Raw genomic sequence first — 24,367 nt, forward strand, 5'->3', positions numbered from 1 at the left:
ATTTTCAAAAACTCTTGCAATAAAATGTGGAATATTTGGATTTTTTTAAACAGTCTAACAACACAAATGCTCCCCTGCCCACAAAACATTTTCGTGAAAATATTTGAGAACCACTGGTTTAAATAATAATTAAAAAAGAAGCAAGCCCAAAAAAGCAACTACACTTTAGAAACAAGCCAAAAAAAACGCAACCCGCAACTACCAATATTTACAAGCAACTTTACAGAAAAAGAAGCCCAAAGTCGCTTATAATAAGCCGACATGGCAACACTGCCTGGAGGAGATCTGCCTTCGGAGGAGCGCGCTTTTCTGGTCGATGCATTTAACACATTTTGTACTATTTTCCCATGGACCACCACAGTAATGATGCCATGGACCACTGGTGGACTGTGGACCATTGGTGATGATAACCAGTGGGTTAGACTGTTTACACCCGGCTGCCAGTTCCTATTTTCTCTCCCACTTGTTCCACATGGAGCTCATTTACTATATCGTCTCTGTCGGGTGGAAACCTTGCAAGTCCAACTTTTCAGGATTCAAATTCAAAAACGGCAAAAGTAGCAGATCGACGAGCTCAAAACGTGTCGCTTCGTTCCACGTTTTGAGCTTGTAGATCTGCTACTTTTGATGCTTTAGTGTGACGCTGTAGTATGATCAAGCTGGGCGTTAATTTACGGAACAACACAAAAAGTTCAAATATGGAGAAATAGGAGATAAGAGGTTTCTGCCCGACAGCAAAAATATGTTCTGAGAAAGAGAGAGAGAGAGAGTGTGAGAGAGAAAGAGAAAGAGTTGTCGTCACTGTCTTGGTGGCCAGTTGGCTACCAACTCTTCGGAATGACATCACATTTATGGGGAGCCCATCTCACTGCAGGTCTCTGGGTGGTCTGATGGAGAACGACCTTGTCGAAGCTCTCTTTCTGTCTCTGTCTCTCTGTCTCTGTCTCTCTGTCAGCAGTCTCCTATTAGAGACGGCCAGGCCTCAGTGCTTATATAGATAGACAGCGTTCCCGTTTTAACTGCGCCCTGCCTCTGTGTTTGTTTAGACTGCTTTAACCGTATCGCGCTGCGGTGGGGGACTCACGTTACGCTGGCAGAACGGTGCCAGCCAGCACCACCCACCCCCCCCACCCCCACCCCCCAAAAATAAGCCAAAGAAATGCATCAAGTACTTCCAGATTAGAGATGCGCGCCTTTCAGCCAATTAGTTTGTCAAATCCACTGTTTTTCCTTCACGTCCAAATCGCCGTACCGAAGGTGACATTCAGGATAGGAGTCACGATAACGCAATACAACCCCCATCCATTACGCATTTAAACAATTGGTTCTTCCTTGAAGGGGTTCCAGGGGGCTCCCCTTCCAGCTAAATGATAGATGGTATGGAACCAAATGGACCCTTACAGGTTTATAACTCAAATGGAATGGAGTGTGCCTGGTTGGAAGAAAGAAATACAAGAGAAACTGCCCGGTCCCTAATAATAATAACTAGATGTCAGTCACATCTAGTTTAACAAATACAGGTCAAGAGACCTGCCGGCTCTATAAGAGATATATCTGAACCATGATGGCGACCTGGCCTAATTATAGCTCTGCACACACGTCATGCGAAGTCCGGCCTCTCTGGCCTCTCCTCTCCTCTCGGCTCCTCTCCTCTCTCCCCGCTTTGCTTTGCGGCCCTAACCTCTAGTCCCATCCTCCCAACCTCGGTCATGTGATAAAGAGGTCAGACTTCCTGTATCTGGTTGCCATAGCAACCAGATAAGAAAATCAATCAGACCGCGAGTCTGATCACTGATCGAGGTGAGGTAAGATGCCTAAAACATAGCCATAGCTCTGATCAACAGTCTGTGATGGGTCTTGGAGGCATGTGGAGTGATCCTGTGCTTGCGAATCGCTTTCAAACTTTGGAACTTTTGTCAATTATATAGTAGTAAGATAAGATAGTAAGATAGTAAGATAATAATCTTTCTGCAGCACCTTTCACACATGGAATGCTTTTTTTCCTATTGATTACACACCCCATGGAGATTTTTTTTAGTTTTTGTCGCATTCCTAAGCCAATAATTTGATGACCAGGGGCGGCTCCGGTGGTCATCAAAATAGTGGCTTAAGAATGCGAGAAGAACTAAAAAAATCTCCATGAATTCAAGGCTTCGTGGGGGCCGTAATTGATTGAAAATAAGTAATGTTTTGGATGAACTATCCCTTTAAGGAATGACTGTGCTATGGTCAATGGAAAAATTGTCAAAAGTCCTCACTAGTATAGCAGTACAAGGATGTGTATGCGTGCGTGAGTGTTACCTCGGCTATTTTTAAGGTGCTGTGTTATAGTGAAGGAATTATCAATCTGTCTTGATGTGTGACGTGTGTTTGATGTGTGAGGCTGTGTCTGTGGGTTAGATTTCAGCTGCTCCATATCAGGACTGTCTGAGTGAGATTTGAGCAGGGAGGTAAACGGTGCCTTCCAGAGGTTCCTGCTTTGGCTCCGTTCTACCAGTTTATTGCTGTAGCATGGTGTTGTTGGCAGCGGTGGATAGTAACTATCCAAAAAGTGCATTTACTCAAGTACTGTACTTAATATGCAATTTTGTAGGTATTTTCTTTTTTACGTTTCTGGAGTATTTCCAAGTTTCTGTACTTTATACTTCTACTCCACTACATCTCAGAGGCAAATGTTGTACTTTTCCAACTCCAATACAATTATTTAAAAACTTTAGTTACCAGTTACTTTGTAGATTTTGATTATTATCACAAAACATACATTAACCACGTCAGCCCTATATATATACTTTGGCTATTTGAAAATAGCCGATCTACAAGCTCACAACGCGTCGCGGTGCGACGCGTTGTGAGCTTGTAGATCTGCTATTTTCCAAAGATTTTTATACATCTGAAAACTTGTGAGATGGGACGTTTCATGCATAACGAGTAATTTTACATTTGGTACTTTTAAGTAACTTTAACTTTTGTACTTTTACCCAAGTACATTTGGAATACTGGACTTTGACTTGTAACAGAGTACTTCTACATCATCGTATTGATACTTTTACTGAAGTACATTTTTTTTTTAGCACTTCTCTCTCCATCACTGGTTGTTGGCCTCATAGCGGAGCAGCAGGGTCTAATGTTCCCTAATGCAGCGTTCACTCACAGCAGATGGGGATGTTTGGGAACGGAGCCAGACACTGAGCCGGGGCGGAGAGCGTTGGGACCCCCGGGGGTCACCCTGTTGGGTGTAGCTGTGTGTGTGTGTGTGTGTGTGTGTGTGTGTGTATATGTGTGTGTGTGTGTGTGTGGGGGGGGGGGGGGGGGGGGGGGGGGTTGGTTGTCAGGGCAAAGTGTCAAATGATGGATATTGCCGGGGAAGGTGACGATTGTGCGAGTCGTCATCGAGCCTCGAGGTGAGGCGTGATTGGTTGAGTTGTTTTGGCGGAGCCCGGTCGTTCGAGGGCAGATCGACTTGTCACCTCATCAGTGTTATCCGCCCCACACCCATACACACACACACACGCACACGCACACGCACACACACACACACACACACACACGCACACGCACATACACACACACACACAGGCACACACAGGCACACACACACACACACACACACGCACACGCACACGCACACACACACACACACACACGCACACACACACCGCCACCCCTTCCCATCACACACACACACACACACACACACACACACACGCTTGTAAGTATTTCTAGTAGTTAGTTGCGTGTTTGCGATTTTTTGATTAATTTATGTGTTAAAAAAATTTAACAAACCTTTTTTTCTAAATAAATGGCTTTCTGAATCGCCCCAAAAAATTGGTTGTTGTTACTTTCATTTTCAGTAAAGTCCTCAATTCAACTCTTGAGAGTGTACAAATGGAACCAAATGGCCTGATAAGGGTCCATTTGGTTGCATGTGTACACGCTCAGAGTTACAAATAATAAGGATAAATTAACACTGAGTTTTTTTCACTCTGTATCTTTAGTCAGCAGCTAAAAAAATTGAGAACTGAATAAGCTACTTATTTGTGTTACGTGAATGATATATTATTTCAGCCTGACAGTGATTTTATATAATTTTGGTGAGCTTCAGCTTTGATACCGGATGCATTTTAGTCATGTCATACTTAATCTTAAACACCTGTACTGAATGAATATTCCGAAAACAAGGAACATCAAAGACAATTATAGTCTTTGATGTTCCATGTAAAAAGGAATATAAGAAATAAAACATAATAAAGCATGCTGTCTTAAAGACAGACATCAACAAGCAAAAAAACATTCTGTAAAACAGCAAACACGTAGGAGACAGAAGATACAATTAATTTAATTCTATTTTATTTGTGGAACTGCATTCATGTAGATATACTGTACATCATTCAAAATGAGCCAGGGATAGGATGCGGCATCTGGTCGGTGGATCTTGCCGGAGAATGTCCTATGATCAGAGTTCTAGGGTTAGAAGATCTATTCAAGCTTCAAGCCTCCCAGCATGGCCTGTAGACCCGTCCCACCATGCATCTCATAGCGTCCTTCCTGACGACAGCGAATCTGGCCTCCTTGGTCACGTCTCTGCGGTCCAGCGTCAGGCCGCTCTCGCCGGCTCTCTGCTTGTAGAGGGAGAGTCCTCCTTCGTTTGCCCACAGGCTCTTCCAGAGGCTTGCGTCTGCAACCACGATCACCTTGGCGGCGCCTCCATTTCGGCCCAGAATGGCTGTCTCTACAGCGCCGACAGCGTTCTCTGCGATCTCGTCATCGCCGAAGGCGTCCCGCTCCAAAGCGCCGTCTTCGGTTCCGCTCGTGGGAGCAGTCGTGGCCCAGGTATAACACTGGAACAGCAGGGCCGCTGCCAGCACGACGGACATGGCTGAGGTTCTCATGGTGAAGATGATCCCCAAGATGCCGGTGCTGAGTCTTGAGAATGAATTGCCTGTTGCAGTGCTGCTCACCTCGATGTACGTACTGACTCTGAGATGTACCTCTTGCTCTTTTTATACCATTCTGGTGAAATAGGATTAGCCTTGCTGAATTCTTTGCCGCTTCGTCATAGCTTCTCCCGTTGTGTTCAGGATATTAGCCGAGAGCATTAGAAGGTTCTTGATTGGAACTCAAGTGAGATATTTGGCAAAAAGTTAATTAAAATGATCGACAACGTGTCTGTTCATCTCCGGACTGTGACAATGAAACAGTAGGACATCTTTTGAACACGTGGCACAGAGAAAGACACGAATCCAAGATTCATTCCCTTTAAAACAGATGGATGGATTATCCACCTGTAGACTGCATTCTAGTTGAAGATGCCACATGATATGAGCCATCCTCTTATGACGTTGTCGCAACAATGTACAAAAGGGGATTTAATATGGGATTACAGAGGGTAAGCAAACAAAACAAATCAAAGTCTATAGGTTCTCAAACATTTTCATGTCAAGGACCCCCCCCCAAATTGATATGTAAATGTTTTAAATAGCAGATCTACAAGCTTACAACGTGTCGCATCGCAATGTAAAATAGGTTTAATGTGCTAGTCACTTCTTTTGGGCTTGTTTTCCTAGACCTGGTTGCTTATTTCTCTCGCGCAATCTGGCGACACTGACACGCACGCACACACACACACACACACACACACACACACACACACACACACACACACACACACGCACACAAACACACACACCCAGCATAGCTCAGCACACAGCGGGTGTACAGAATATCAATTTTCGGTTTCTCAATGTGTCTATGGGGTCTAACAGGGTTGTGGTTTTCTAGAAGCAGTGCGATGTGGGATCTCTGTGCGCTAACTTGGCTCCAAACCCGCATCCATGCAGACATTCCTTATTAAAGCTGCAATACGGAACTAATTTGATCGGGGGAAAAAAATGTTATTTTATACCATATGTTAGAGCAGGAAGGATGTCTGTTCTCAGAACTGCATCGTTCATCTGAATCTACCAGATTCTGATAGATAAGGTGATCTGAGGTCAGCGCTATGTCTCCCCTGGACAAGCGGGGGATTCCGTCTCTCCCATGCAGGAAGACCCGGCTTCGACACATAAAACTTAGGGATTGGAGCTTTAAATATAAGTGTCAGTTGACCCCTCCGTCTTGGACCTTTACCGGAAATATCTAGTCTATCTTTTCTGTTCCTCAGAGATCCACTTAAACTATTAAGACCGGGTGGACGCATCTGTGTCATTTTAAGATTTCTTTGGCTATTCAAAAATAGCAGATCTACAAGCTCATAGCGCGGCACCGAGTGCCGCGCTATGAGCTTGTAGATCTGCTACTTTTGAAAAATCTTGAAAGAAAAAATAATTTAGATTTTTTTTTTCAAAAAACTGTTAGGATTTAGATTTTTTTTTAAAGAATCGCCTCAGGTCTTAATGGGTTAAATACTGTAGCAGAAACCTCTGTTTTTAGACCTGCAGAGGCTACGGTGACCTCTCCAATCTTGCCGAAGTTGAGAAATCTCTCCCGCGGTTCGGAGAACACGGGGTGAGAAACGGTTTAGAACTGTCGAGTCTGTGGCTAGAATGTTCCTGAGAGGAAGCTCACGGTCGTGTTTTAAATTCAATAACTTGATATTATTCATGAATTCCACGCGGGGGTGAGTGCGGGTTGTGTGTTTTTCATTTCAAAATGTTGAAATGGAAAACCCCCCCCACAAACCACCGTTTTCAGTGTTATTAGCCTTCCTGTCAAATGATTTCCTTGATCAGTTGGACCTGGGAGCCTTCTGACACAAGACAGACCTACTGTAATGCTGCTACTAATACGCTCCCTCTAGTATTAGTCGCAGGCTGTGGGTCTTACTCACTTTGGAGAAGTACCGTAGTTAGACGGCCAGGTATTGAGGGCACTGTCTCTTTGACTGTCTTAAATACCAATCCCATTGACATTTTGCTTACCCCCCTCTCTCTGTCTCTCTCTCTCTGTCTCTCTCTCAGGAGTACATGGTCCATCGTAAACACACCTACATGCGTCTGGATGGATCCTCTAAAATCTCGGAACGCAGAGACATGGTGGCTGACTTCCAGAGTCGGTGGGTTGGCACGCACACACACACACACACACACACACACACACACATTTTTTTATGTTTTTATATTAACTCATTCACTGCCAGAATAAATACATAAATAAATCATCCACTGCCAGAGATTTTCTTACCTTTTCAAGTAGTCACAGAATATTTATCTCCTGATCGACCCCCTGGATCGTTATAGGCCGTTGAAAGTAGCATGTCTCGCCAAAAATACATAGTAAAACACAGGAGGAGAGATACAGGCGGTTGCCCAGATAGGAAGTGAATCACGTGATCTCTTGGTTCTCTGATCTCCTGGTTCTCTGTGCATCTGGGGATAAAAGTCGTCCTTGGCAGCCTGGGCCGTTTGGAAAAAAAGTAGTCAAAATTGTCCTTGGTAGTGAATGAGTTAATGTTATATTATCATTTCAAATCTTGTCCTCACGGCCCACCAGTGGGCCCCTGCCCCACAGGTTGAGAAACAGCCACATGAACCCTAGGGTCTGTATTCTGGGCATCATGTCCTAATAGGTGAACATTTGGTCGAACATAGTCATAATCTATGAGATCACAACATGCTGGATGTGAACAAAGGATGCGTGTACGATGGTCGATGGTCCCGTCTAACGCCTGGAACAATAACATTTCTCACGCAAGCCGCCATTGAGGAGTGATCGCGCACCTAAAATGGCTCGTTTTCACCACTGTAAAAAGTTAAGGAAATCCGGAGGTTTTTATCAAGGAGATAGAATGGGAGTGGACAGAAGCCAGTTTTTTTGGCACCTATCCACATCTGTCCCTTCCATTTTAGAGGCAACGTGGTGATTCCAAAGTTGCGCTAGGGAGCCCCTTGTGAAAAAAAATGAAAAAAATTGCTAAACGGTTATAACCGTTTATGGCACTCCACACATGGCTTTTCAAAAACGGTCTGGACCGTTTTTGGCACACAATGTGTTAAAGAAAAATCAAAAATAACAGATCGCAAGTGACGCGCTGCGAGCTTGTACATCTGCTATTTTTGAATAGCCAACGTACAAATGGATAAAGTGGTTAAAAATTATTGTGATGCTACCTTAACTACCTTTTCTCGGGACCCCCGGGAACCCCCTCAAGGACCCCTGGGGGTACCCGGTCCCCACTTTGAGAACCAATGGTATAGAGCATTGGTTCTCAAAGTGGGGTCCGGGGACCCCCAGGGGTACTTGAGGGGGTTCCAGGGGGTCCCCAGCTAAATGATGGACAGGAACAAATGGACCCTTATGGGTCTGTAACTCTGAGAGTGTACAAATAGAACCAAATGGACCCTAACGGGTCCATTTCGTTCCATTTGTACGGGTCCATTTGGTTCCATTTGTACACTCTCAGAGTTAAATTAACATTGATTTTACGATATGAATTGGGGTCCCAGAGATATAAATGCCATTAAATGGGGGTCCGTAGCCGTAATGCATGTCAAACTGGGGGGGTCCTTGAAATTAAAATGGTTGAGAATCACTGCTAGAGCCATAAAAGATCTTCTCTTATGGGGGTCCTTGGCTTATCTTTTGAAATGGGGGTCCGCGGGCTAATAAGTGTCAATTTGGGGGTCCTTGACATGAAAAAGTTTGAGAACCACTGGTATAGAGGGACAAAAGGAAGAGCGGCGGGCCAAGTACGGATCCTTGGGTAACCCCGGTCAACCAAGTATATAGGGTTTAAGTTTGTTTGTGTGTGTGTGTGTGTGTGTGTGTGTGTGTGTGTGTGTGTGTGTGTGTGTGTGTGTGTGTGTGTGTGTGTGTGTGTGTGCGGGTGCGGGTGTGTGTATGTGTGCGTGCGTCATATGTCAGTGTATAGACAGACGTGTGCATGTGTGAGTTTGCGTGTGTGTGTGAGACTGTGTGTCTGTGTGTGTGTGGTGCTCTGGTTTGCATTAGTGTGTCTGTGGGAGAGGGGCTTTGTCTCTGTGGGGGTGGGGTTGGGGGGGGGGGGGTATGTAGAGTTTGCGGTCTAGTGAAACATCCATGGAGTTCACCACTGTTCCATCCACCCTCTGCACAAAATCACTGTCCATATGTATGCTAATAGCATGGTTAACCCATTCAATTCGGGAACGCGTCATTTTAGATTTCTTTGGCTATTCAAAAATAGCAGATATACAAGCTCATAGTGCGGCACAGAGCCACCGCCGCACTATGAACTTGTAGATCTGCTATTTTTGAAAAATTGTGAAAATCTTTGAATATATATATTTTTAAAGCAAACATTTTTAACTCAAATCTTTGCTTCTGGGGGTCCCTGGAACAAAATATTTTGAGATGGGGGTCCGCGGCCAAATACATATCATTTTGGGTGGTCCTTGACATGAACCACTGTTTGAGAACCACTGATATAGAAAAAAAGATTTTTCAGAAAACTGTTAGGATTTAGAAAACATTTGTAGAATCGGCCTCAAGTCTTAATGGGTTAATGTTACACCGTGTGTGTGAGTGTGTGTGTGTGTGTGTGTGTGTGTGTGTGTGTGTGTGTGTGTGTGTGTGTGTCTCTCTCTCTCTCTCTCTCTCTCTCTCTCTCTCTCTCTCTGTGTCTATTTCTATGTGTGTGTACTTGTATTACGATACGTGTGAGGCCCAAACGTCCCCACGAGTATAGTAGAATTTGAGAAATACACTTTGTGAGGACAATTGGTCTTCACAAGAGACATGGTTGTTTCATGGTGAAAGAAAAAAGATCTGGGGGGTTAGGGTGAGTTATTTAGAGGTTAGTTTTGGGGGGTTGGCGGTTGGAGTTATGGCTGATTTATATACTTTGTTGTATGCCAGTATCGTGCCCCGAATGAACAGGCTCACAACGCACCACAACGTGTTGTGAGCTTGTAGATCGGCTATTTCCGGCTTTAGGGTTTTGATTAATCCATTAAGGCCTGGAACGCACCTGTGTCATTTTGAGCTAAAAAGCATTATTTTACACTTTGGCTATTCAAAAATAGCAGATATACAAGCTCGTAGCGCGGCACCGAGTGCCGCGCTACGAGCTTGTAGATCTGCTATTTTTGAGAAATCGTGAAAATGTGTGCAAATCTTTGTATATGTATAGTTCTAAAGCGAACATTTTTAACTAAAATCTTTGCTTCTGTGGGGTCCCTGGAACAACATATTTTGAAATGGGGGTCAGCGGCCAAATACATATCATTTTGGGGGTCCTTGACGTGAAAAAGTTTGAGAACCACTGATATAGTAACAGAAGTTTTTTCCAAAAAACTGTTAGGATTTAGGAGACATTTTGTAGAATTGGCCTCAGGGTTAAAATTGTCAAAGAATTCATAAAATGACATGTCTCTCTCTCTCTCTCTCTCTCTCTCTCTCTCTCTCTCTGTGCAGGACGGATATCTTTGTGTTTTTATTGAGTACGAGGGCTGGGGGACTAGGCATCAACCTTACAGCAGCAGACACTGTGAGTTTCACCTCATCAATACAATATCATGACAATACAATACTTGTATTGCAAACAGCCACCTCATCAATACAATAAAAGACACTGTGAGTTTCATAGCAAACAGCCACTCCATCAATACAATATCACGACAATACAATAGTTTCATAGCAAACAGCCACTTCATCATGACAGTAAAATCCACCCTTAAACAACAAATGGGACTGGACCTAGTTGAGCTGAAATGTCTATTTTGTTGATTTATTTGTTTGATTTCCTCCCATCTCCTCTATCTACTCCTCGGGTAGATGCCTTTTATCAGTGGTGGAAAGAACATTTACTCAAGTACTGTACTTAAGTAAAATGTTTAGGTACTTTTACTTTACTGGAGTATTTCCAATTTTCTATACTTTGACTTCTGCTCCACTATATCTCAGAGGCAAATCTTGTAGTTTTACTCCACTACAATTATTTGAAAACTTCAGTTACTAGTTACTTTGTAGATTTTGATTATTATAACAAAACATATATTAACCACTTCAAGCCTGTACATTTCGGCCATTTGAAAATAGCCGATCTACAAGCTCACAATTTTGAAAACTTATGAAATGGGACATTCTGCAAAATGAGTACTTTCTACTTTTGGTACTTTAAGTACATTTTGATACCAATACTTTTGCACTTTTACTCAAGTAAATTTTGAATTCCGGACTTTTACTTGTAACAGAGTATTTCTGCAGTATTGATACTTTCACTTAAGTAAAACATTTGAGTACTTTTCGCACCACTGGATAAGACAAGAGGTTTCTGCACTGACAGTTGCGATAGCTTTCTGCACTACAGCAATGATGCCATTGAGTGCCAGAGTTTTTTTAACCCATTAAGACCTGGAACTGTGTCATGTTTTGATTTGAGCTAAAAAGCATTATTTTACACTTTGGGCTATTCAAAAATAGCAGATATACAAGCTCATAGCGCGGCACCGAGTGCCGCGCTACGAGCTTGTAGATCTGCTATTTTTGAAAAATCGTGAACATGTGTGCAAATCTTTGAATATATATATTTTTAAAGCGAACATTTTTAACTCAAATCTTTGCTTCTGGGGGGTCCCTGGAACAAAATATTTTGATGGGGGTCCGCGGCCAAATACATATAATTTTGGGGGTCCTTGACATGAAAAAGATTGAGCACCACTCATATAGAAACATACGTTTTTGAGAATACTGTTGAGATTCAGGAGACATGTAGAATTCAGGTCTCAATGGGTTGTTGAACGGCTATAGCCGTTTTTGGCACTCAATGGTTGGATTATGAAAAACGGCCAGGGCCGTTTTTGGCACTCAGACAATCCCTCTCTCTCTCTGTGTAGGTGATCTTCTATGACAGTGACTGGAACCCCACGGTGGACCAGCAGGCCATGGACAGAGCCCACAGGCTGGGTCAGACCAAACAGGTCACCGTGTACCGGCTCATCTGCCAAGGGACCATCGAGGAGAGGATCCTACAGCGGGCCAAGGAGAAGAGCGAGGTACACACACACACACACACACAAACACACACACACACACACACACACACACACACACACACACACACACACACACACACACACAGTTTAATTTCTCAATTTTGACTTTCAATTAGGCAAATCAAACCATGGAGGGTGGCACTCAGAAATAAAAGTCCATATTTCTTTATTGTTCCATATTCCCTTCATGAAAAAACCCGACCCGCACATCACTACAATATAGACTCTTTTTTTTTTAGTGCGACCCTCCATGGTTTGTTTCCATTTGTTGAGTATTTATTTGGATAACACACCAGAGCGGTCAGAGTGCAGTGGTAGAGTTAAACTGACTTTTGAAAAAAGAAAAATCCAAATATATCAGTCAAGGTCATGATTACAGTATGTTTCTGTGTAAGCTACTAATACAGTTATGGATATAAATGTCAGTGTGTTTTCCATATAAAATGACTGCTGATGATGGCAGACACAGAACAGTATTTGGCTTATCGTTTTTCTCGTTTTTTGCCAGTCCAACAATTTGCACACAGTATCTTATATAGGTGCCAAATATCAGAGAAATTGTTTTACAATTGTACCCACATGCAGAGATGACATGTGCATTGTGCAAGTGGCTGATATTACAGCTGAAGTCAAAGTTACTTCCAATGTCTAAAATAAAACAGTCTTTCTGGCTTTACTGATCATGATTACGGTACATCCGGAGTATTAGGAGACACAATTGGCAAGCACAAATCCCAGCACTCGTTTCCATTTTAGTCATTAACCACATGCAACTTAGTGACCCTATTTTGTGGCAAAAATAGGCAATATACAAGCTTATAGATTGGTTATTTTTGGCGAAGAGATTTGGTGTAGAGGGGAAAAGGAGCGTACCAAGTACAGACCCCTGGGGAACCCCGGTCAACTAAGTATATAGGGTTTATGTGCTGAAGCACTTTCATTGATTGATTGATTGATTGAATACTTTATTAACAAGATTGTTAACAGCACAGGTAGTACAGTCAAAAGTTATGGTATAAAGATAAAGCTCAGTAGCATTAAAAGGTATATTTATAGAGAAAGGAGGGGTGGGGGGGGTGGAGAGGATGCTACCACCAAAGTGATCAAAGGTGTTCTACTAAGCTCAATTGTATTTTATGGTCAGCCATTCTTCTAGGTTAGTTTGGAGTTTGGGTAGGGAGTCGACATCTTTAGTGGCTTTTGGTACGGCATTCCACGTTTTGGTGGCAGCATAGTAGAATGCATTTTTCTTCACGTTTGAGCCGAATTTGTTGGGTTAACGAGGTTGTTGAAATCTGACCTGAGATCAGTGGAGTGCAGCATCAGAGTTTGTGTTGGTGGTGTTTTCACAGATCCAGCGAGTGGTCATCTCTGGAGGAAACTTCAAACCAGACACTCTGAAGCCCAAGGAGGTGGTCAGCTTACTGCTGGACGACGATGAGCTGGAGAAGAAGTGTATGTGTTCACACACACACACACACACACACACACACACACACACACACACACACACACACACACACGTTTTTTCATATAACGTTGCTGTCGGGCAGAAACCACATTTTTACTTTTTGTGTTTTTTCGTAAATTAATTCAAGGGGTAATTCAGGGGTCTTCAACAGGGGGTCCGGGACCCCTAGGGGGTCCTCAGAGTTACTACAGGGGGTCCGTCAAATCTTTGTGTGATATGATTTTTTTTTTTTTACATTAACCACTTGAACCCTAGCATCCCTTTTCTGTGGAGAACTTTAGCCAAAAATAGCAGATCTACAAGCTCACAACGCCTCGCTTGTAGATCCTGACAGAGACGATATATTTGTATATTAACGAACCAAAAATCGAATTGCCAAAATAGCGAAAGTAACCGATCTACAGTGGAGAGTGGAAAGTTCTCACATCTCAAGTTAAATACTTTTGACAAAGTCAAGTCGGCAGCAGAATTTACTTCACTCACTGCCACGAGGACTGGAGAAAATCAACCGTTATGTCGTGTCTAATAATAATCCTACAGTATGTTATGCTTAAAGTTGACATTTCCCCATTGAAAATGAATCACAATGTCATCGCCTTTATGTCCAGCCATGCAGTTTCTTCACTCAGTAGAACCAGTTGAAGCCCTATAGACGCATCCCCTACTTTATCATACATTTTTTTAATTAATGGGAATTTACACAAACGTCAGTGTTTTAAATGACTTCCTCATTGGCTTCATTTTTCTAAACCGGAAATCCATGCCACCTGCTACATGCACATCAACTGACAGTGCTTTATTTAGACCGTATAGGAAGTTGATTACGCTTTAAAGTTGCGGTTGATGTTGTTTTCTTCCCGAGTGCGTCCCATATGGGTGGAAATATTTATTTATGTCTCCACATAAACAGCAGTACAAGAATGCCTTGTACAAAGGACATAAACACTGCAGTCAGACAATAGGAAAACAGCCAGTTACAAAAGTGCCTAGACGGCAGAACATTGTCACATACAATATGGTTGACATACTGTACTTGTCAGACACACAGCAGACATCAATCATGGATAAAGGAAACAACACCTCCTACAACTGTTTGGCCCTCCTTTTGGAGAGGCCGGGCCATTTGAAGGCCCCTCACAACAAACTTGTGCACGTTTCCCTATAGGCTACCAAAGATACAAACTAACAGTTTACATTTTGTAGCCTAGATGGTCTGATATGTTAGCACTCACACACATACACACACACACACACACACACACACACACACACACACACACACACACACACACACACACACACACACACACACACATGTTTGTATTACTATACTTGTGAGGACGTCAACACTTTAGGACAGCCATGTTATGAATGCCATTTAAAAATAATAATTGCCATTTTAACCGCAAGCCTAAAGCCGAAAAACAGCAGATCTATAAGCTCACAACGCGACGCGTTGTGAGCTTATAGATCGGCTGTTTTTCGGTGCATGACACTGGCGCGCAACTAAAGTATAAATCATGTTTAACTCTAATTCCAATCCCTAAACCTAACCTCTAAGACACCTAAATGTCTACTACCGACCTGAATGTTTTTCTAATTGTAAACGTATCTCTAAACAATGTTTTTTTTTTACTATAAAACAACCATTTGTCTTGTGAGGACCAGGAAAACGGTCCTCACAATGTATATTTCTTCAAATTCTACTTTACTTGGTCCTCGCAAGTATAGTAATACAAACACTTTTCCTACATGTAAAGTGTCTTGAGACACCTTGTTGTGATTTGACACTTTAATAAAATTGAATTGAATTGAATTGAATTGACACACACACACACACACACGCACACGCGCACGCACACGCACACACGCACGCGTGCGCACACACACTTAAACGTGTGTGTTTTGTCCTATGCAGTGCGTGTGAGGCAGCAAGAGAAGAGAGAGCAGGAGGAGACCAGCAAAGTGAAGGATCGCAAGAGAAAGAGAGAGAAATATGCTGAGAAGGTAAAGTCACACACAGTAATACAGTAAAGTCACACACAGTAATACAGTAAAGTCACACACAGTAATACAGTAAAGTCACACACAGTAATACAGTAAAGTCACACACAGTAATACAGTAAAGTCACACACAGTAATACGGTAAAGTCACACACAGTAATACAGTGATTCTCAAACCTTTTTCATTTCAAAGATCCCCAGTTTGACAATGCTTTATGCCACACAGACCCCAATATGAGCATGTAAAGATTTATCCTAAATCGATTAAAATCGATTCAAACTGACACATTTAAGAAATGATTGTATTGTGATGCAAAAAAGCCAAAAAAAGGAAGAAAATACAGGATCTGTAAGAAAATTGATAAAAAAAAGGTTTCCGGCATTTGCTACTGTATTGAAAAAGAGAAAACACAGTATTGTAAAACGATAAAAAAAAAAAAGAAGTTTTTTCAGGCATTTGTCTGGAAAATATTTTTGTCTTAAAAGAATCTTGAAAAATTGTATTGTGAACCTAGTATCGTGATTGGATCGTATTGTGAGTAGAGTGAATCGTTACATGCCTAATAAATGACTCATTAGGACTGGGTCATACAAACATTTTCAGTCATGAGATTAAATTCAGCTTTAACCCATGGTCACGTTAACATGCACATGACCCTGTGCTTTTTAGAAGAAGAGTGAGGAGTCGGAGCCTAAGAGGAGGAAGGAGGTGAACCTGGTGATTCCTCACGCCGCTCCGTCTGCAGACAACTCCAACCTGTCCGCTGACGACTCCTACGTCAGCGTGGACATGGACTCCTCCGCCCTGCCCAGCCCCTTCAGCGAGGTAAACGTTTACCCCTTCTACTGTACCATCACAAACATTCCATCTCCGCTATACACATTAATGGTAGTATAAGTGATATATTTGGTTAAAAACACAATGTTTTTTGTTAAAGGGATAGTTCACCCGCAAAATGACGTTTTTCCTATCGATTAGTCACCCCATGGATTGTTTTGTTTTTGTCGCATTCCTAAGCCAATAATTTTGGCGTATAAGATATCCATGAATTCAAGTCTCCATGGGGTGACTAATCAATAGAAAAAAATATATTTTTGGGGTGAACTATCCCTTTAAAAAGTGAAAGCTCTATATTCTGATAGTAAGCATTGCTATAGACTAGAGTGTTTGTTCAGTAACAGGGGTCTCCCCGTCTCTCCAGCTCTTTATTAAACAGAACATACAGTTTTTCCTCTGCTCACTTCTTTGTGTCATCAATTTCACGTGTTTATCCTCTAGCCTTTATGAGTGCTCGATCGGAAAGAAATTGGTGTCCCGACCTAAAGATAAATGTTCTGTTTACCACCAGCTCTGTGGTTGCCTCCATAGCCGCGCGCCATCTTTGACTGTCCATTCAGTTCATTTGGGTGTTCGTACAAACAATGGTGGTTAAACAGAAACAAAAGCAAAACGGCTGAGGAAGGACATTTTCATCTCAAGGACCCCAAATTGATGTGTATTTTGGCCGCAGACCCCCAGCTGAAAATATTGTTCTGCCAGATACCCCCCAGAAGAGAAGATTTGTGTTCAAAATGTTCAAAATCATTCCAATCTTTTCACAATTTGTCAAGATTGTTGTTTTGCTGACTTGATAAAAAACAATCTAACAGTCCAAATGGCTTCTCAATACGTGTGCGTTGCCATTATGCGTGCATTACTGTCTGTCCTCCTCCTCTCAACATCTCAACATCTCCCAGCTCACATCAAAGCCGCCCTGTTCAAAACCTTCCTCAAAACCCACCTTTTCAGACTCACATTCCCCACCTAATTCAAATCGCCCTTTTTGACTTTTATCTTTTCTTTGCTTAATTTTTAGCCTTTTAACAAGTTATTCCCGTAATAAAGTTATTTATGGCCCGCGCACCTATAGGCTACATTGCAGCCTGACAGCGTGACGCGGGTTCAAGTCCCGATCCCGACTACCTTTGCTGTGTGTCACTCCCCGTCTCTCTCTCCCCATTTCCTGTGGGGAGAGAGTACGGTACTGTACTGCACTGTGTACTTTGTACTCATGTACTGTATCAATAAAGGCAGAAAAAGACCCAAAATATCTTTCAAAAATAAATAAATAAAACAAAGTTGTTTATTAATTTGTTCTGTCTTGTAAAGCAACTTTGGTACCAAGAAAAGCGCTGTATAAATTGGATGTATTATCATTGTTCTTGTGCGTGTGTGTGTTGTCCAGGTGTCAGTGAACAGTGACATCCAGCCTGGGTCGGTACCGGCGGACGCAGACGAGAGCAGCAGTGACATGCTGGTCATCGTAGACGAGCCCATGTCCTCCACGCCCAGAGCCACCACCTCGCCTACCTCCCTGTCTGGATCGCTGTCTGACAACATGAACGGTGAGAGAGAGAGAGAGAGAGAGCACGTGCACGTACATTTAATGTATCTTTATATGCGTTCACATTCAACAAGAAATTCTCGAACACAAACAATAGATAGCACAAACTTGGGAAGCTCAACAACAAGTGTTTCAGGATACAGATTACAGATACAGGAAGCATCGTGTCCTCCATATCTGGCGACTGCCAATAGGCTCGATGCACAGCAGCTCTACTTACTTCCTTCACAGGTTTTACCAATGCTACTAATGAAGGCTCTGTTCCATTCTGGTCAGGGTGCTGATATTGTGCACGTTGGCTCACTAGAAACACTCCATTCTGGTTCCCAAATGGCCCCTTATGGTGGGTGACGTGTAACTCTAAGAGTGTACAAATGGAACCAAATGGACCCGTAAGGGTCCATTTGGTTCCATTTGTACACTCTCAGAATTATGGGGGTCCTTGAAAACTTAGACAACCACTGTGCCACACTAAATGGAACAGAGCCTTCATTAGTATCATTGGTATGAAGGAAGTAAGGAAGGGGCCCAATTCATTCCCAATATGGCTGCTGTGCATAGAGCCTATTATTACAGACACTAAACAGAATTCAGCCAATGCCTTATAGCTCTTGGCTTGGGCATTCCTTCAATCTGCAGGCCCCAGCGGGTCTGTGTTTAATTGTTTAAATCTCAATGTGATGAATTGTGGTTTAGCTGCGTTATGTTCGTTGTTTATTTCCCTGCTTCTATAATAGAACAGTTTTACACAGCGTGGTAATGAAAGACGTGTGTTAGGCAGCACACAGAACACACAGCCATCACATCGTGTATAAATATATTGTACATCATGTAACAAATATCAGTTTCCATTAATCCATTAAGAGGTTGATTCTCCAAATGCCTTCTAAATCTTGTTAAAAAAGAGTAAAAGTTGTTGCTCTAGCACAGAAACCTCCTATCTCCATATTTTAACTTTTTGTATTTTTTTCATAAATTAATGCCCTACTTGATCATACTACAGTGTCACACGAAAGCATCAAAAGTAGCAGATCCACAAGCTGGAAACCGCGACACGTTTTGAGCTTGTAGATCTGCTACTTTGGAATTTGAATCCTGAAAAGTAACAGTTTTGGAACACAAACAGTTTACATTTGTAACCAAGCTGTATAATAGCATCCTTAAGACGTTGGTACTTTAGCACCTTGGTAAGCAATGCCTCTTCCAGACTGTGGTTGAATGTACAACCCACTTCCAAAATGGTCACTTCTCTTAACTGTCCTCATCAACAACAACAACATCTGAGAAAACATCATTTTCATCATTGCATAGATTCAAGTTCTCAGTTGCCACAATTAATTTCCATCATACCCTTTCCAAAGATAATTTAGACACCAGATGGAGCATGTATTGGCCTTAAACACTGCTGCTCTACAGTACACTGCTGGTAAAGTCACGCCCTACACTTAAAATAGATCTTTTATTTCAAGATGAAAGATGATTTGAATTGGTCAAAGTAGCAGTAGAACACACGGTCAGAAGCATCTTCCATGAACACCAACGGTCTCGCATTTTCGATGAATTGAATACAAAGGACCCCAATAGAAACAACAAGCCATAGTGCTTCTTGGGTTTAAAATCCTCTTAACAGACCTTGTATTGAACTGTACTTCCCTGTGCTTGTCTTCGCAAACTGTTGATAAAGTATTCAATCAATCAATCAAAAAGCATATTTCATAAAAGCAAAAGTTAAAGACTCAATCTGCGGTTTCTTCAAAATGTATTTAATCCCTGCACACACGGACTCACACACACACACACACACACACACACACACACACACACACACACACAAAAGTGTGTTTTTGATTCGTTTTTATTGGTGTTACCGTATTGTTTAATTTTTTAATCCTGATGTGATGAATTGTGGTTTAGCCGCGTTGTGTCTATGTTGTTTATTTCCCTGCTTCTATAATAGAACAGTTTTACACAGCGTATTAATGAAAGACGGGTGTTAGGCAGCACACAGAACACACAGCCATCACATCGTGTACAAATATATTGTACATCATGTAACAAATATCAGTTTCCGTTTACTACGGTATATATTCGTACAGCTGCATGCTGAAACCTCGCTGCGTGCCAAACAAAACAAACAGCCCTATGATACAAGATAGCATTATCATGTTGGATTGATATGGACAGGGGGGGGGGATTAGTGTGACTTCCACGGAGGTCACGGAAAACGTAAACAGTGTTCCCCACAGTTATCACTTTTAAATGTCTGGGGTACCTCATATAATCACAATGCTGATTGCGTAGGTTGGTTTACATAGGTTGAAATGGTCTGTATTTCTATACAGTTTACGTTATCGTCGCTGTTGTTGGGGCGGAAACCTTGTATCTCCGTAGTTCACCTTTTTTTTTACGTTTTTTCAATATATTAACCCATTAAGACCTGGAACTGTGTCATTTTTAGATTTGAGCTAAAAAGCATTATTTTACACTTTGGCTATTCAAAAATAGCAGATATACAAGCTCATAGCGCGGCACCGAGTGCCGCGCTACGAGCTTGTAGATCTGCTATTTTTGAAAAATCGTGAAAATGTGTGCAAATCTTTGAATATAAATACTTTTAAAGCGAACATTTTTAACTCAAATCTTTGCTTCTGGGGGGTCCCTGGAACAAAATATTTTGATGGGGGTCCGCGGCCAAATACATATAATTTTGGGGGTCCTTGACATGAAAAAGACTGAGCACCACTGATATAGTGGTCTCAATGGGTTAAAGGGCAAGACCACTTAGGTAGAGGTTTGAGTTGTGTAGTTACTCCAAAGGTGGACAAGAAATCAAAAATAATTTCTCCATTGATTAGAAATTGATAATTCAAAATATGCTCCTCATTGACTTACATGGTATGCTGAGACAACTCTCAAGTCATTCTTTTTGCACGTAAATGAACGCAAACAAAGTTGATTCAGACAATATGGAACATCACCAAACCGATAACTGTTTTATTTTTCATTAAAAAAAAAATTAACTTCCTGTTGATTTTTATTAGGAAGAAAAGCCAGACTGCATGAAAATGGTTTAAGTGTGTCTGTGGGTTTTATAAATATTAAACTAATGAAAAGTATCAACAAGAGATTGTGACAAAATAATAACTGCATTGGATCCATTGGAACACAGGTTTTTTCTTTTTTTTTTTGACATACAAGGTTTCCACCCGACAGCACCGATATACAGTTTACATAGGTTCATTCATGATGTGTTTCACAACCAACTAGAAGTTAAAACTATATGTGCAGTGTGTTTATCTGTGGGTTTGGACATGGAGTGTAATGTCATAATCGCTGTTAAAGACACTCAACATGTGCCGGTCACTGGACTGTGACACTGAGGACTGATAGAGCTTGGCAGAGTAGAACTTTCTTCTTATTATTACACAATATTCACTTCTTTTGTGTAGAGTTTGGGCACAAGGTTAGGGTTTGATCCCTGCTCCAAATGTGAATCCTTGATTGATTGATTGAATTCTTCATTGACATATTCGCATATACGAGTAAAAATACTTAGTCATACAATAGTCAAAAGCAGGGGTCTTCAATGTTTTCAGGCCAAGGACCCTAGGAGAGAGATGAAGCAGGGACCCCCTCTATATTGTGTACAATTGTGTTTCAGATTAAACTAGTTTTCTTTTAGTGTTCTTTTTTCCCCTCTACGACTATACCTCTTTGCCAAAAATAGCCGATCTACAAGCACAGAACGCCTCGCAGCGCGAGGCGTTGTGAGCTTGTAGATATGCTATTTTTGGCTAAAGTTCTCCTCAGAAAAGGGATGCTAGAGGGTTCAAGTGGTTACGGTAAAAATAAAACATATCACACAAAGATTTGGTGGACCCCCTGTAGTAACTCTGAGGACCCCCTAGGGTGTTGAAGACCCCTGGTCAAAAGGATAAACACAAAAAAGCTTGAAGGCTTATTTCCATTGTGGTCCTTTCGAAGATGGTTCAAACACCGAACAGAATTATATACAGAATATATATATAAAAGTCATATATCTGGATGATGTTACAATTAGGGCATAGTTACAGTATTAATAGCTCATGTTATTGTTCAGCCATCTTTTGTGTGAAGATTGTCGAATCTGGATCCTCTTAAATCCCTCATTGAATGTCTGAGGTAATGTGTGAGGAAAACATCTGTAGAGCTTTAAAAGTGCACTTGGTGACAACAATACTCTGACAGACGTGTCTACAACAACAACAGAAATTAATTAAGTTTCTATAATTAAAACATGTTTATTGGCGCTTATTGGCTTCTGGGTGGGTTCCTGTCTACCAGGGAGGTTGGAATTCTCCAATATTTGCCTCTGAGATGTAGTGGAGTACTTTGCACCACTGCACACAACATTGCTTCATCAAGTATTTAACTGATTGTCTACTGATCATTAAATGGCTCTTTGTTTTCCAATCATCTGGAAATGTTCATGTTCATCATGGGTGGGAATCCAGTAGGGAGGACATTTTCTTGACCAAACGACAAACAAAACATTTGACATTCCTTTTTTATTAAAATATTATTGTGATATTATCAAACCGTCTACAGTCTACATTTCCAGAAAAAGGAAATTCTCAAAAGGCTTGACGCCGCAATGCGTCCGTGTGTACAGCATGCTGCCCGTTCCTGGGATAGTTCACCGAAAAAAATACTTTTTTTCTATCGATTACTCACCCCATGGAGATTTGTTTTTGCCGCATTCCTAAGCCAATAATTCGATGACCAGCGGACCGGTAGGAAGCGGTTTCCGGTAGGAGACACAAAGGAGACTGTTTGTGTCTCCTACCGCAACCGCTGCCGGTCATCAAATTATTGGCTTAGGAATGTGACAAAAACAAAATAAATATCCATGAATTCAAATCTCCATGGGGTGACTAATCGATAGAGAAAAAGTCATTTTGGGGGGGTGTGAACCATCGGTTTAATGAATTAAAAAGTACCAGAAGGACTCCGGAGTGCTGGCTATTTTCTTATTGTGCGCAATTTGCCGTGGACCCGACAAATTTACATACTGTAGACTGAGTGTGTCTACAGTATAGTACTGTAGACTGCTACTGTAGACTGAGTGTGCTCGTTTTTGTTTCTACCATAAAACATACTTACCAAAATGAATGAACAGAGGGGGGATATCAAAAATAGAGGCCCGATCCCCCCCTACCCCTCCCTGATCCCCGCTCATTTTTATTTATATTCTCTGCCCTCTCACGTGTTGTGACCTTGTAGATCGGCTATTTTTTGGCACAGGACTAAGTATAAAACAGGCTTTTCTCCCCTTCGTTCTCTTTCTCTTGCTCTATTCCCTTACTTCCTCCCATCCCTCATCCCGTTCTTCTGGGTTAAAGCACAGTAAATGGTGACCTGGCTGATAGTGAACCAGTGGTCTCTCTCTCTCCTCAGAGAGATGATGTGGTGACTGTGTGGTTTTATAATAATGCTGCTTTACTGGATCCCAGCAGGAGACACACAGAGAGAGAGAGAGAGAGAGAGAGAGAGAGAGAGAGAGGCAAGGATGAGAGTGAGAGAAGCTACAGGGATAAAGCAGGGCTTAGTAGGCCCTGTACCAGATACACACACACACACACACACACACACACACACACACACACACACACACACGCACACGAAGAAGAGAACAGCGCTCAGCGCGTTTTTCTCTGGTTTCTTAGGTCTTAGTGTAATGATAAGTAATGCTGTGTAATAACACTCTGCTCTGCTGTGGAAAACTATCTGTGTCTCGTCTCCAGTAGCCAGAGAGACCCGGTCAACGCCAGGCTGGAGCCTCTCTCTCTCTCTCTCTGTCTCTCTCTCTGTCTCTCTCTCTGTCTCTGTCTCTGTCTCTCTCTCTGTCTCTGTCTCTGTCTCTGTCTCTGTCTGTCTTTCTCTCTGTCTCTCTCTTTCTCTGTCTCTCCCACACACACTCTTTCCCCCCTAATACCTCCTCTCGATTTTTCTTTAAAGATAGAATTCAGGACTTATTTCAACCACATATGAACCCTAGCGTCCCTAACCTGGGCATGTCATAATGTGCAAACATTTGCCGAGAATTGGGCAAAAATACCTTACGATACTGCAACCTCACAACAGGATGTGAGTATGTACGTATATCGGCTTTTTTCGGCAAAAAATAAAACTATTTGATGTATAGAGGATATGCGTGTGACATCATCATCAAACCCGGAAGTTATGCAGGCATGCCTTCTGAGTGTCAAAAAAATACTTTCTGGCCTTGACAGCCCATGCATCCAAACAGAAAAGTCATATCTGATTGCATTAAACAACATTAAACAATGTTAAACTAATTTTGCATGTTGCTTTGCCACTCGATTTGCCACTCGATGTGCCATTCACTTTAAGCATGCGCATATACTCAATAGGTAAGAAAATCAGGGGATCAAGTATAGAATTTGCCCCAGGTGCGTCCGAAATGAGTTTTCTCAGACGGGTGGCTGGCATCTTCCTTAGAGATAGGGTGAGAAGTTAAGTCACCCGAGAGAGACTCG

The 24,367-nt window shown here is 42.0% G+C and overlaps 1 protein-coding gene across 3 annotated transcripts in view; it reads left to right on the top strand.

Annotated features, from left to right (window-relative positions):
• The window catches only part of ino80 (INO80 complex ATPase subunit), a 90,583-nt gene that overhangs the window by 59,947 nt on the left and 6,269 nt on the right, over positions 1-24,367 (top strand). For 2 of the 3 annotated variants that reach the window (XR_014602511.1, XM_084081658.1), the window contains exons 29-35: positions 6,957-7,051; positions 10,390-10,462; positions 11,811-11,969; positions 13,322-13,424; positions 15,359-15,447; positions 16,115-16,270; positions 17,670-17,829. Coding sequence is in view for 2 of the 3 variants with exons in the window: in XM_084081658.1 (XP_083937784.1) it covers positions 6,957-7,051; positions 10,390-10,462; positions 11,811-11,969; positions 13,322-13,424; positions 15,359-15,447; positions 16,115-16,270; positions 17,670-17,829 (835 nt within the window). In the remaining variant the exon portion in view is untranslated. The remainder of the gene's footprint in view (positions 1-6,956; positions 7,052-10,389; positions 10,463-11,810; positions 11,970-13,321; positions 13,425-15,358; positions 15,448-16,114; positions 16,271-17,669; positions 17,830-24,367) is intronic. The other variant, XM_084081659.1, reaches the window with a different exon arrangement.

This window comes from Gymnoscopelus microlampas (assembly GCF_963454915.1).
Source record: "Gymnoscopelus microlampas genome assembly, chromosome: 16".
NCBI lineage: Eukaryota > Metazoa > Chordata > Actinopteri > Myctophiformes > Myctophidae > Gymnoscopelus > Gymnoscopelus microlampas.